The 13,299-nt window shown below is 47.1% G+C and overlaps 7 protein-coding genes across 7 annotated transcripts; 5 read left to right on the top strand and 2 right to left on the bottom strand.

The window, feature by feature from the left end:
* Nucleotides 1–252: 252 nt before the first annotated feature.
* PPTG_24489 (hypothetical protein) lies at nucleotides 253–486 on the top strand (the record flags this gene model as incomplete). Its single annotated transcript, XM_008917388.1, has 1 exon — nucleotides 253–486. One exon carries the CDS (start codon nucleotides 253–255, stop codon nucleotides 484–486), a length of 234 nt encoding a protein of 77 aa, XP_008915636.1.
* A 14-nt stretch (nucleotides 487–500) lies between these two features.
* PPTG_24488 (hypothetical protein) lies at nucleotides 501–1,127 on the top strand (the record flags this gene model as incomplete). Its single annotated transcript, XM_008917387.1, has 1 exon — nucleotides 501–1,127. One exon carries the CDS (start codon nucleotides 501–503, stop codon nucleotides 1,125–1,127), a length of 627 nt encoding a protein of 208 aa, XP_008915635.1.
* Nucleotides 1,128–1,138: 11 nt separating this feature from the next.
* PPTG_24487 (hypothetical protein) lies at nucleotides 1,139–2,217 on the top strand (the record flags this gene model as incomplete). Its single annotated transcript, XM_008917386.1, has 3 exons — nucleotides 1,139–1,854; nucleotides 1,948–2,094; nucleotides 2,196–2,217. 3 exons carry the CDS (start codon nucleotides 1,139–1,141, stop codon nucleotides 2,215–2,217), a joined length of 885 nt encoding a protein of 294 aa, XP_008915634.1.
* A 674-nt stretch (nucleotides 2,218–2,891) lies between these two features.
* On the bottom strand, nucleotides 2,892–3,955 carry PPTG_24486 (hypothetical protein; the record flags this gene model as incomplete). Its single annotated transcript, XM_008917385.1, has 2 exons — nucleotides 2,892–3,264; nucleotides 3,878–3,955. 2 exons carry the CDS (start codon nucleotides 3,953–3,955, stop codon nucleotides 3,052–3,054), a joined length of 291 nt encoding a protein of 96 aa, XP_008915633.1. The 3' UTR covers nucleotides 2,892–3,051.
* Nucleotides 3,956–4,932: 977 nt separating this feature from the next.
* Nucleotides 4,933–6,161, bottom strand: PPTG_19047 (hypothetical protein; the record flags this gene model as incomplete). Its single annotated transcript, XM_008917357.1, has 3 exons — nucleotides 4,933–5,079; nucleotides 5,140–5,277; nucleotides 5,343–6,161. The coding sequence occupies 3 exons, from the start codon at nucleotides 6,159–6,161 to the stop codon at nucleotides 4,933–4,935; spliced, it is 1,104 nt and encodes a 367-aa protein (XP_008915605.1).
* A 2,001-nt stretch (nucleotides 6,162–8,162) lies between these two features.
* Nucleotides 8,163–9,043, top strand: PPTG_24485 (hypothetical protein; the record flags this gene model as incomplete). Its single annotated transcript, XM_008917384.1, has 2 exons — nucleotides 8,163–8,178; nucleotides 8,874–9,043. The coding sequence occupies 2 exons, from the start codon at nucleotides 8,163–8,165 to the stop codon at nucleotides 9,041–9,043; spliced, it is 186 nt and encodes a 61-aa protein (XP_008915632.1).
* Nucleotides 9,044–12,351: 3,308 nt separating this feature from the next.
* On the top strand, nucleotides 12,352–13,220 carry PPTG_19046 (hypothetical protein; the record flags this gene model as incomplete). Its single annotated transcript, XM_008917356.1, has 4 exons — nucleotides 12,352–12,360; nucleotides 12,656–12,716; nucleotides 12,800–12,923; nucleotides 13,046–13,220. The coding sequence occupies 4 exons, from the start codon at nucleotides 12,352–12,354 to the stop codon at nucleotides 13,218–13,220; spliced, it is 369 nt and encodes a 122-aa protein (XP_008915604.1).
* Nucleotides 13,221–13,299: the final 79 nt, after the last annotated feature.

Here is a 13,299-nt window from a genome sequence, read left to right as displayed (position 1 = left end):
CAATGTACGTGGTGCACATCAATGTCACATCACACCACACCATCCATACGTGTGGCACAATTGCATTGGTCAAAACACACCAAACTCGGGTGTCTACACACCACTCAATATTAGCGAATCACAACCTTTGTTAAGACAGTGACTGAGCCAATCACCGTCTTTAAAGTCTTTTCGTAACAGCCTTCATCCAGCAAAACACTGAACTCTAGACTCCTCCCTCCCCTCTCTCAACGAAAGATTCCCACGACGACCATGTGGACAACTGTCTGTAGCGACATGGCTCGTGTGGACTCCCAGCTGCTCATGGAAAACATGAAGGTATTCATCGTTGTCAAGAGCCAGTTGGTTCCATGCGTCGTGTGTGCGCTGACCAAGACACACAAGATGCGTTATCAACTGCTGAAGTGCTCCTCGGAAACATGCAAGGAAGCAGCACCATATGACGAGTGTCTGTGGAAGGGGAGGGTGCTTACGGCCAAGGTTTGAACCGCGTGACGGTCATGGAGACCGGTGCTCACGAGACGCTGGTAAGGGAGCCCCAAAAACCCAAGATGACCTCTCGACTCAAGGACTACGACCGTGAAATGGCAACTCAAGTGTTGAAGCCGGCTCGGATTCGCAATGGAATAGCACGGCGGTTTGGGCTGACGGAGAAGGAGACGCCGACGCTGCGTCAAATGCAATGGTTCGTCAGCAGCTATTCAAAGACGAATCTTCACCGCAATGGCTACCATGACGAAATTCTGAGACAAATCGAGCAATTGATGTATTGTCCTTCGGTCTTAGACACGAAACCATTTTTGTTTGGATGGAAGCGTGACGCACACGGCAGACCAGATGTGGGAAACGGCTCTGAAGAAAATCCATTTTTAGTGGGACTGACAACAAAACGACTTCTGCTAAATGCCGCTCGCGATCCGGATTCGTTTGTGTTCCATATGGATGCCACCTTCAAGTTGAACCAAGTTGGGTATCCTGTCATTGTGTGTGGGATCTCTGACAAGTGTGGCTCATTTCACCTCGTGGCATTTTTCATTACGTCGCAACGTTTGGAGGACATTTACGTGACGGTGCTGACTGAACTGCGCAGGATTTTGCTTCAGTGTCGGGTGGGCGTCATCTGGTAATCACGTTCGTCATGGCCGATGCTGAAGCTGCTCAACAGAATGCAGTGGTACGCGTCATCGGTGCGGATTCCGATTTCGTGTACTTGATGTGCTTCTATCACGTGATGACCAAGGTTCACGAAAGACTCAAGAGTGTCCCGGACCGCTTAAGCGAGCAGGTGATGGCGGACATTTATGACCTTCATTTCGCGACGACATCAGCTGTTTATGACGAACAAGTGAAACAAGTGCTGACAAAATGGTCAGGTGACGAACACTTGGTTGGCTTTCAAGACTATTTCGAGCGCACATGGGTGCCAAGCGCATTTTGGCGATGGCAGTGTTTTCATACGGCGAGTGGATTTGCCACAACGAACAACCCGGTCGAGCAGTTCAACAGGTTGACAAAGCGTGACTACACTCTCCGAACGAAGCACAAGATCGGACCATTGGTCCAGTTGCTCGCGGATTGCTGTCAGCATCAATCTGTCATCCCCAAACCAATCGAGGAAGCTCGAGTAAAAGATTTCCGGCGCCGAGATCTCCTTCTCGACAGGACTCCTGGACGGTCGAGCATTGAGTTCTTGTTGGTTTCCCCGAACCCGAATGAGGTTCGTGTATTGTCGCGCGGCTGTTCTCGCGTTTATCTACCTGAGTTGGGGCGTAGTAGAGAAACAGCCCCTGTCTCGGCTCAGATGGGCACCAATTACGCTCGCATGGAGACTGAAGGTCAGCCGGATGGTGGTTGGTGCGTCGATGGTGCTTCGATGACATGTGAGTGCAAGTATTACTTCAAGTTCGCAATTTGCATTTTCCTTCTGTTTGCTCTTCAAGTGAATAGGTACACTGGATTGGACAGAAAGAGGACACTCGTGAATCGCACAGTTGTGAGGAAACGCCGCCGTACTCAACAAGCAAGTTCTAACGGTTTGAGCTCCCGAGTTCCTGCTGGTCGTCCGCAGACGAACGGGCACGCACTTAGCTTGCGGTAAGTTTTAGATTGTATTAACGTTACGCTTTATAATCTTTGGCTTGCTTTGTGTCATCTTGCTTTGGAAACATATAAACTGTCTTATGCAGCTTGTATAGACAAACCTTCTTCAAAGTTTAAATATAGCAACTTCCTTGAATAGTTTAAATAGAAGCATGAAATATAGCAACCTCGTTGAACGGATTTAAAAATATGTATTGGATTGATATCTTCTCGTTCAATGTTCATTTCTGAATCCGCCTTCAAGATGGCCACCCCCGGAGATGACCACGAGATCGCCGCCACCCGACCTACTAACACGACAGCATTCCTTAAATGGTATCAACAGCACCTTCAAGAACATGGGTGGTGTCGCCTCGACCAAGAGGCTGCCCGTTTTTTAAGGTCCTGGGACCTTATTCAACGTGGCTCGACTATTGACGTTGCCGGCGCCATACGGCGCCTTCTTGACGCCGTGCCGCAAGCCCGCATCACTAAGCCTCGTCTCATCGAAGCCGCACGCCAAGGGAGAGATGCGGGCGAAGCGAAATGGGTGTTGCCGGGTGATGCTTGACAGCCCAGCCGACCTACCAGATGAGAACCATTCTCGACGACCGGCGTGTCAACGGGAGGGTTGTCTTCCTCACTGCTTGGGAACCCACTTGGGAGCCAGCAACGAATCTCCCCTCAGTATCGACAGCGGAAACGCCGCAAAGTGGAACGCGCGTACATCGAGGCTGAAGCAAAAGAGGAGTATGACAAAGACTGAAATCATTACATAGTATTAAACAATTAATACAATGCTTTCATCTTCACCGCACTACCGAAGTCCGTCAGCGCTAAAATACACATGTTCAAACCACCGCACCACTTAAAAGTCCAAAAATGCCATCTGCTAGAGCGGTACAGCGGCAATCCTCTTCAACTCGCTCCGCACAAGCCTTCGAACTTAGCAGCATTGCAGTAATCCGTGCATTAAGCGCCGCCGTGCCGGTGATCAGCTCCGAGGCACGCCGCGCCCGTGTCGTAGTCGTAAAGCAGTAGTACAGTAGTCGTAGTGTCCAATCGCAGCCACGCAGTATTCGTAGGTCGAGGCACGGACGCCGCCGTGCCGGTGATTAGCTCCGAGGCACGTCGCGCATAGTGTTCTACTTTGCTTGTCTTCTTGGTTGGATATTGCCGAATGAACTGACTGCCCCTCATCGGAAGGAGTCAGCTTTGATTGGTGATTTACAAGGAAGCGACCACGGAATGGATGGTCCGTGGTCGCGTCCCACTGTCTGTGCTGTACAGCCTGTACAGGCTGTGGATCTTACCCGGCAACATCTGTGTGGCACGCATATACTGTGTGTGTGTGCTTCCTGCACACCCGCGTGTGTTTCTACAATTTTGTCCAGATTTTCCCCGCAAAGAGAGAAAGGTAGGACCAATAAAGACTGCCAGGTTACTAGACGTGGACAATGCCATAGACAGGTGAATGTATTGATATAATCCAACTAATAGCAGAGACAGGACTCAGTTTGTCGCATATCCGAGGCCACAAAAGAGGACCAAATTGGTCTTTGGTTAGTCTACTGGGAGGTTGATTTTGTCCTTAACTACATTTTTAAAGGACAAAAAAGAGTGATCATCAGCGCATGTCTTAATCGCACCCCGCAATGCAGAAGTTGAGCAGGTCTCCCTAGATCGTGGCCTCCGCTGCATTCCGTTCAGCCTGATCCGTCCCGTAAACTATACCGTAAACTTACCATCAACTGTACCCATAATTTGGTACCATATTCTAATCCGTTAGTAAGCGTACCGTAACCTTGGGTAAGAAGGATGCGTTACAGAAACTGTACTGTGCGAGCCGCACATGAAGGATATTGGTGGTAGGCATCGGATGCACCTACACTCGTAAAATTTGGCATTGTGTACATCGGCAATATTCGTTGAGGCAGTTCCGGAGTAAGTTGATAACAAAGTACATCATTCTCCACAGAAAGATTAATATTCGCACGGAAGGCAGGATTGCCTTATTATGGCGTTTGTGCTTGAAAAAGGATTGTCTATCAGGTACACGCGCCATAACGTATGGCAAGAAGTATCAATAAATATTCTTTTCGAGATTTGGATGCAGCCTTTCAGCAGTACTCAATTTCCGTCCACCATAACCATTCACACGTTCCATCCCATGTCGTCGAGCTGATACAGGTACCCACCGACCGCGTAGTCGGAAGCATCCATCCTAACATGAAATTGCCGCGTGTCGGAGGTTCTAACAGACGCTTCTTTTTAGCTCTTCAAATGACCAAATCTGCTCGATCGAGCGGGAGATCGCCTAGTCTTTCATTCGTCCTCGCATTGCTTCCCATGAGAGGAGCAGCCAATTCAGCGAAAACCTTGCAATATTTCAGCACATACTAATGAACGACTGCAAGTCTCGCTTCGTACGAGGCCGTGGCCACGCGCGAATGGCTCGAACCTTATCGGGGGTCCATGCGATCCCATAACGACCGAAGTAATCGCCGCAAGATATCTCAGTAAGCGCAAAATGTGCACTTTAACAGCTTGATGTAAAGTTGTTGCTCCAGACACTACTCAGATTTGTGTCGAGAGCGCCTAAATTTTCATTCAGCGACGTGTACTTCGTGATTACAAAGGGATCACCCAAATAAAATCGACTGAAAGAGCTTTGTCCTGCTAAGCTGCCCCATCATTGCTGTATCGGACTTATAAGTGCTGAAATGGTAGCCCTGGTTCCGTTATGTTGTTTCAATCCCTTTCGGATATATGTATCAATTTATCAAAGACCTTGATTATGATAGTGTCATTAATGCTGTTGATCTTGTTATTATACCGGACCCATTTGATTGTTCAATCAAGCTTGACTTTTGCTAGGTCGGGGTTGAGCTCGGGTTTTATTCCAGCTGTGATTTTGTTCTGCATGGCTTTCGCTCTTTTCACCACTTCTTGCATGTGGGGGCGGTTTTGGAGCATTACGATCGCTTCATCCGGAGTAACCTAGTGAAAATATAGGTTAGATCGCCATACATATCGATAGAATCTACTCGCCATACGTACCCATACACGATAGCGAATACTCTCGGACCAGTCGTCATAAATTTGGTTGCTTTTCATCAAGTAAGCGAAGTAGGTATACTTATCTTCCCCTTCTTTGAATTTCACTTTTCCCAGACCGTGCGCTAGTTGTGCATTCACCTGCAATTCAAGGAGGTTAAAATTCAATGCTAATGATCAAATAGGGGACACGTGGATCGACGTACTCCTCCTTCTTCGATGACCTCACGCAGAGCCGCTTTCTTGATATTCTCGCCCTTGTCCCACCCACCTTTGGGTAGTAAAAAGTCGTGTTTATTCGGATTCGAGCTCGAAATCAAGAGGATCTGAAGCTGGCCTTGCTCGTTAGTCCGCGTAACCACGCCTGCCGACAAGAGTCGGCTGCCGTCTTTGCCATAACGTTGCTTGTCGCGGCTTACGTGGGACACCAAATACTCTTCTTTTGGAAGTATCCTCTCTTTAGGGGGGTTAGAGGTAGCAAATTTCCTGCGCATTCCATCAGGTGTCTTCTTACTTCCCTTCACGCCGTTTTTAATATCCACCTTCCTCAGCTTTTGGATTTCGTCCAACTGCTGCAGAGTTGAGAGGCTTAACTGGTCGGCATATTCGTAGGCAGGCTTGAGTTTTCCCCTTAGCACTGAAGCTTTCAATTTGCCCCAGTTTTTCGTAGCTTCTGAGCTTTTGCCCAACAGCTTCTTTCCTTGGGCTGCAAAGCCGGCAAATTCGTCGAGGTTCTTCTTGATCAAATCATTCAACTTGCTCTGCCCCACCTTCGCTACGACGTCGTCCACCATGCCACTGGGGACTCTTTCCTCATCTTTGGAATCGAGTTTGGCCAGCTCGTCGTGATTATCGAGACGTAGAGATCGCTTGACTTGCTTGTCACCGCCAGCTATCGCATAAGACAAGAGTCCAACTTCCGAGTTCTCCTTCACGACGCCTGTCGTGCCGGCATCGATAGCAGCCGAGGCAGCGGCGTAGCTTAACAAATAACCAATCACTACAAATAGAAGTAAGACTCGCATACTGGACTGTGGACTGGAGAGCGTGTTAGCTCTGGAGAGCAAATTGCAGAGTGAGAGCGGCTAACGTACAACACGTAGTTACATTTGAGCAATTACTCCAAGATATCGCGAATCGCGATTCGCGATCAATACCAAACAAATAAACATGTTAACATTGGATAGTCAACATTAACAGCAGTTTTGGCACCGTGACTCACGTGCCGGGCGGTTTGTCTATTAGTATCTGTCTAAGAATGGCATACCGTCAACAGGTCAAGCGTGATCTACGGCGCGGCAGTTGATGATCACATTTCAGATGTGCTTCGCGACGTTGAGATGTGAACAACACAAATACTATCGTTTAATCTGTCCAATACAAACCACAGGATACACGAAAAATATGATTATTCAATTCCCGGTTAAAAAAAAAACTGAACAGATTACGTGTTTGCTAACACAGGAGCCTATATTGTATACTAATTACTCGATGCCCTGAACTACTATAGTGAATTTCGACTCTACATAGTAACACCACTTTAGTATACCCAGACAGCAGTTGCTCCAACATACCGGATACGAATGGCAGCGAACAGTACCCCCAGCGCACAGTGCACGCATATAAGACCTATTTTTACGCCAAATTAACCGCCGTAACGGGTCTGACGGGACCAATGACCAAATCATACAATATTGAGAAATTATTGAGGTCTGCTACAAAATACCTGGTTAAAGTATGACCGTGCGAACGACACTAGGTCCAGTGAATGGCTAGTAAGTCTCGTGCTTCTCGAAAGATTGGAAGTGGCTATCATATCCTGCTTTCAGGTAGATGTAGCCGCATAGTGGAACATGAGATTTAATGCCACGCCATGCATATGATGTGAATACCTATACTTATTGAAATTGTGAGGACTATGGGTGGGTGCACTACTAATAGTGTAGTAACACGTAGCGAGGAATTCACTGGCATTAGAACAGACTATATGTAGCTTAAGACATGCTCCACTCCAGCGAGAAAGATAGCTTTCACAAACAACTACAACTACAATAGTGAACGGCCAACTTGTGATTGTACTGATAGCTACAATAGTCCAATATATTGATTTCAATTAATCTTGCACAACGGTACGACCAAGGTCGCACATGTACAGAGCGTAACAAACTGCAGCGATCCCTGTACCTACTCTTGAATAGTACATGCTTTTTACTTCGAAGTACTCAACACTGTACTGTCTATACGTGCATTGATACACGAGAGAGAGAAAAAAGAAGAAAAAAAACATGATGACTGCAGAAAAATATTGGTGCTCACAATCTTGCAGGGATAGGTGCCGTGGATCATGAAGCACAAAGATACTTTGGAGGCGCTGGCCGAGGAGGACTCCAGCTGGTGAAGCATGATGGAGAGGAGGTAATTAACCCGGCGCAGATGGTCTGCGAAACCTACTCGTATCATTTCTAGATCTATTGAGTACATATACCGCAGTTGCCCAAAGCGAGAACGAAAGTTTGTTGTAACACAATCTAAATGCGCGTTCCAGTTTATCTCCTCCAATGACCAGCAGGTCCCAACAACACTACAACAGCATTTATCGTAGAGTTGCGGTCTTGAGATATGAAACAAAGTTCAGTCCTGTCGTGATTCAAACGAGTAAACATGATTTACTCAATAGATAAAGTTTATCGATATGAATGGCTATAGGGAGTGTTCTTTTTGGGATTTAATCCTATAGAACCCTAATATGCATTTAGACAGTTGAATCTGCCATTCGTCATGGATCTTTGCCAGAAGGCGCGACAAAACTTGTACAGCGGGTACTGCCGAGTCCTCCACGCTGAGGTGAGTCGAAATCTTGTCTGCTACAATGCGGAGGGTTCACCATGTCGTTCGATCGGAGATGGAGAAACGTCAGCGCGTGAAGGCCACCAATTTCTCAGTGCTTTGGTGCTTAAACTTGAACACGTGCGGGGTCACCAGGCCTCCGTGCTGCGGTGTAAGCTGCTTGAGCGCGGGGATTCACCATGTCCAAGCGCCTTGGTAGTTGTCTTGAACACTCGAGGGGTACCAGGTCCTCGGTGCCTTGGCGATGATGTCGTAGACGCGAAGGGTCCGCCAGGTCCGTCGCGTCTTGGTGTTGTTGATCGTGATGGTACACGGGGTCACCAGGCTCGTGTCCTGCGGTTTGAAAAGAACTTGGTGGCATTCACCAGGTGGTGGCCGTCACCCCCCTCCCCCCCCCCTGACGTACAGAGAACTTCTCCACTTTCCTTTCTCGGCTTCGCTCTTGGGGGAGTTCGCATCGGAGTGAAGAAGATCCAGTACCCCGGCGTCTTCAAAGAAGTACACTGAAGCCACTTGTGCCAAACGGCGCGATATGCGAACTGGACTTGTTGTAGATCCATCCAAGAGTTACTTCCGTGTGGCATAACATTGTGGTATTCGTACATACTTTGTATTTTGTACAGTATACTGAAGCAGTAGACTCCCCCGCGCGCGCGATTCGCACAGTTGAATGTCCTGTAAATGTTTACCGTCGTGCTTCCTTAACAATACAATGCATGTGTGGTGGTCTTATACGAGAACCAATATCATTTAACCGCGGTGGTGAAATAATGACTGGCGAGCATTAATGCTGGGTAAGAAGTTTGGAATCGGTCGATCTATAAAAGTGGAGTTGTATTGATGTGTCTATTCTTTTACTGTAGTGGTTTAATATCATTCTGTGATGTTAGTGTCCGTCGACGTCCTTGGCGCTCTTCAAGTTACCCGCTCCACTCGCGACAATCTTCCAGTCGAATTTACTTACCCGAACTGGGAACCTGTAGTGGGCGCAGAGTTCCAAATGCATTTGCCAAGCTTCACTGTCAACACTGGACTGGGTAGGCGAGGAGGTGATGGCTAGATCCGTTATACGGGAAGATATGCCTGGTGGGAGGAGCTCCATAAGGAATAGAGAAGTTTTTTATATTTATTGGATTGGTTGCCGCGTGAGGAGAAGGGAAACGCTCGTAGTATCGGTTTTTGTCTATTTAAATCGATTGACCCTACTATTGTGAGATGCAAATTACAAAACATTGCTTGATAAAAACTACAAAAAGCGTGTCGTACAGCTGAAATGTATCCATTATAGACTACTCAATTACCGATTCAGCAATACGACACAACAGGCGAGTGCGAGCACCCAGCTGTTGGTATTGGGGTGAATCCTCGTTCCTAACTTCGACTAGAAGGTTGCCACGGGTGAGGCGGGTAGCCCCGTGAAAAGCTGATTGCGAGCTCTAGCAAGAAATTCCCTCAACAAGAAGTCCATACTATAAGAGACTCATTACGTCATATTTCAATTGCGCGCTGAAGCAAAACTATTATGCTTCAATATGCAGGTCAAATTGGTGGAGTACATTTACAAGATATTACCATGACGCCAAAGGGTAGATTTTTTCTGTGAACTTGTTCAGTCGCATCTGCTTGTATTGTGTGTACAAATCTAACCCACTCTTGCAAATCAATTGTGTCGTACAGTGTACTAGCTAGAGTTTAGTCGTCGACAGGGTCTCCGAAATATACATGGACCATAGTGACAATATGTAATTATGTATTTCGAAAATCCAACCTGGATATGACGACTCGTCGATGTCAGGGATGCCCTCGTTCTTCAGGATGCCCGATAATAGTAAGGGCCTGTGTTGCTACCCCTTCCACAAATCCGATCCAGGATCGAATGGTGGACGCCGATTAGCTCGTCTTCGTCCCAATTGTTCTTCCAAAATGCTACGTCAAGTAGTAGTAAGGCGACTACAGGTGCAAGTGGGGTGACCTACGTGACAGCCGTTATTATGGGATCATCGAGGAGTTACACGGTTACTTGTTTGTCCGTCACAGCGATTGCTTGGCCGTGACGGAGCGCGTGATCATGTTTCACCATGACGGCTTGGTGTTGCAGTACCCTGCTGTGTTACTCCTTGCGTTATTGGCTGGGCAATGCGCTGGGTGGAGTCCTGTCGTTTCACCAACCGCGAGTGTCCTTCGGCATCGTGTAGACCCTTCATTTGAACGACACGTGGTCCCAATTTCACAACTTTGCAGTAGATAGGGCGATCCCAGCTAAATCCAAGGATGTCTGGTGTCACCAAGAGGAAGGAGCGTAGGAAAATTGGCAACAATCTCAGCGAAGGTGGTTGAGAGGGAGACGTTAAACTTGTGACCTAAGATTCAAATCGGACAATGATTCCGTCCGGAGTCAAGCTCCTGCCGTCGACGCGATGCCACTCCCCACTCCACTACTAAAAACCTATTTTAATCAGAGCCTCATCTCATTTCCCTGGTTTAAATTCTAAGATACAAATAAGAACAGCTCAAAACATTTTCGTTCCGGTGTTGTAGCTACAAATGGAGCCAAGCTCGATTTCCTAATGACAATACGTGTTGGTGCTGCTAAGCGTAACTGTGTGGAGTAGTCTAACGGTCATAACGGGCGTGTTGGGAATCAGTTACCGTGGCATTTTTAACTATCTATAGGGATCTCATTTGAAGTAAGTTTCGGTGGTTAGTGTCAAGATCTTCCTGTGGGAGAACAGTGTTGCCCACCAACAGAGCATTACGTTGCCAGTCAAGGTAAATCCGCACATCGAATTTGAGTGAAAAGGCGTTTTTGAGGCACAAGTTCCGACACGGACAAGATCAAATCTGCAGAGTTGAACATCCAAACCTTCGTTTCCTGTACCGTAAAACACGTCGGACATGTACCATCATTAATAAAAAGTCTATTAAACGAAGTTGCGCTTGATTCCAGTACAAACAAAAGTAAATGTACTCTGAAATAACCTATAGTAAAGACAAATAAATATTGGAGTTTGATTCATATCGTCGTTTGTAGCGACTGTAATATCTAGTCTCTTTTCCCTTTTGTACTTGATTTATAAAAAACAACAACTATTTAGCTGTCATGGTGAAGCCAAGGTGCGTTCAAAACAAGTGAATCATTTACAATCCGTAAGCTGTACCCTAAGAATAGTGCAAGACGCTGTTTTACATCGTAAATGTTGTTGCAATTGCCTACTTGGTGACTGCAAGTTCGTATTTTTTCGTTGTTATGTGTTGGTGATTATGCATATCCCACACTATTAAAATGAGAGACAAAATTCAACGAGCATATCTAGAGCATATCATACACTTTTACACCTTTTACACAACAGCCTTGCATACTATCTGCTTTGGGGGAGCCCCTGTATTATATCTTTTTCTTACACCGTCATGACATTGGTTAGCCCAAGAACAGGTGTCACGGTCACGTTTCCTCTTCGGCATGCTTTAGATTTGCCTGTTACGTCGACGGTGGTGTTCAGCCGGTTCTTTCGTAGGTAGGTATGTCCTTCTACGAACCAACGGTTCGTATAAACACGAAACGAGCAGCGTCATCGACACAGCGGGCTGAACAAACCATATCCATTACCATGTCAAACTGTTCGGGCTTGTGAAAGCTCCTCACTAGAGTGGCATTACCCTCACGCGCTGCTTTAATTGTCATGTCTTTTGGTGTCATCGCGCATTTCCGATTGCCCCCCCCCCAACGCGGCGACACGTAAGGGAAGAACCGCCTCGAGGCTTTCCCTCAAAGTTGATCTGATGATGATAATTTGGCCTTCAATTTGATTTTTATGTGTTTTTTTCCCTATAGAAGATTGTTATGTGTTTTTTTTCCCTATAGAAGCCTTGTAACATTGTAGTGTCCAGCGAAAGTAAGATACGGTTGGGGGAGCCGGCGGAGCTCCTTGGCCTAGTGTATTTGCAGGTAAATAGCAAAGTGAATAACTATTGTAGTCTACATGGTCCTAGTTGCCTTGGCCCCAAATGGTTGGATGCGAGCCATGTCAACACAGGACGCGTAACGGTGTATCTTGTCATCTTGAGTGTCGGTATGCCGTATACAGTATTGTCGATACTCTGGATACTGTTCTGGATTTGATTCCCCAACAACAACATGTAGGTGGCTGGCTAAGTACATGCATGCGTAGCCTGTACTACAAACAAACATACAATACGCGACTTGATGTAGTTACCTATCGCTTGCGGTCGAATCTGGTCTTGCGGCTAATACTATTGCATGTATTTATGAAGAGGGCCTTGCTTAGGTTGTCCTGGTCCTTAAAGTTAATTTACTTGGCGATCAGGCTCCGTGTTGTTACGGTAAAATAATCGAAAATGCTACAGTCCATGTATCAGGTATAGAAATAATCGAGGTATCGATCCAGGTATTGTCCATGTCGTAAAATAACAATCGGGTAAAATATAATTCCCGTCCCCAGAGAAGTTATAACGTACCGGTATTTTACCACTTCTCCCCAACCTCCCCATTTCTTTTGCTGGAGTCGCCAGCACTCCCTGCCGGGCCCACTCCTTGCCCCTCATCGCCAGCACTGCCCACGCAGCCCGCGCCACCCGCTTCTTCTGACTACGAGATGCTTTATATGTGTTATTTGATGTGACTGACTGTGGTTGATGCTTGCGATACTGGTAGCCTGATTCTTCTGGTGAGTCGTCAGACGTGCCCTCAACGGATCGCCGCCACGTGGCGTCTGGTACGGACTCGGAGGTTTCCACGGACATGGCGAAGCTGTCGCCCAGGCTCTCGCCGAATTCGCGGCTGCTGACAACAATGTAGTTACAGTCGACGAGACCGTTGCGGGCCACTCAGGCGTTATGAGCATGTCGTCCCGGCATCAGCGGGAGATGATCACACGTTTTCCGGAGCTTTTGTCGGTGGATTGCACGCACAAGACCAATCGGTACGTTCATCCGTGTATTGTCCATGATTCTTGCATGCATTACCTAATACTTGTCCAAGTATTATCCATTGTTATCCAGGTCTAGTCCGATACTGACTTGGTTTTGGTATCTGTGTTGCTAGGTACAACTACCAATTGTCCACCCTAATGGCGATCGATGACAAGGGTCGGGGCCAGCCTGTCCAGCATTCGTTACTCGAACGAAATGCCGACTGGCGTATGTCGCGTGCTTTGGATCACTTGTTCCGGATGGATCCTGATATTGGAGAGAAAGTGCAGGTTCTTATGGTCGAGTGAATGAAATCCGTGTGCTGCGCACCTACTTTCCCAAGGCCCGCATTCTGATATGTTCATTCCACGTGATCAAGTACCTACG

This window comes from Phytophthora parasitica (genome assembly GCF_000247585.1).
Source record: "Phytophthora parasitica INRA-310 unplaced genomic scaffold supercont2.100, whole genome shotgun sequence".
In the NCBI taxonomy this organism is placed as follows: Eukaryota; Oomycota; class Peronosporomycetes; order Peronosporales; family Peronosporaceae; genus Phytophthora; species Phytophthora nicotianae.
This window is presented reverse-complemented; position numbering and strand designations above follow the sequence as displayed.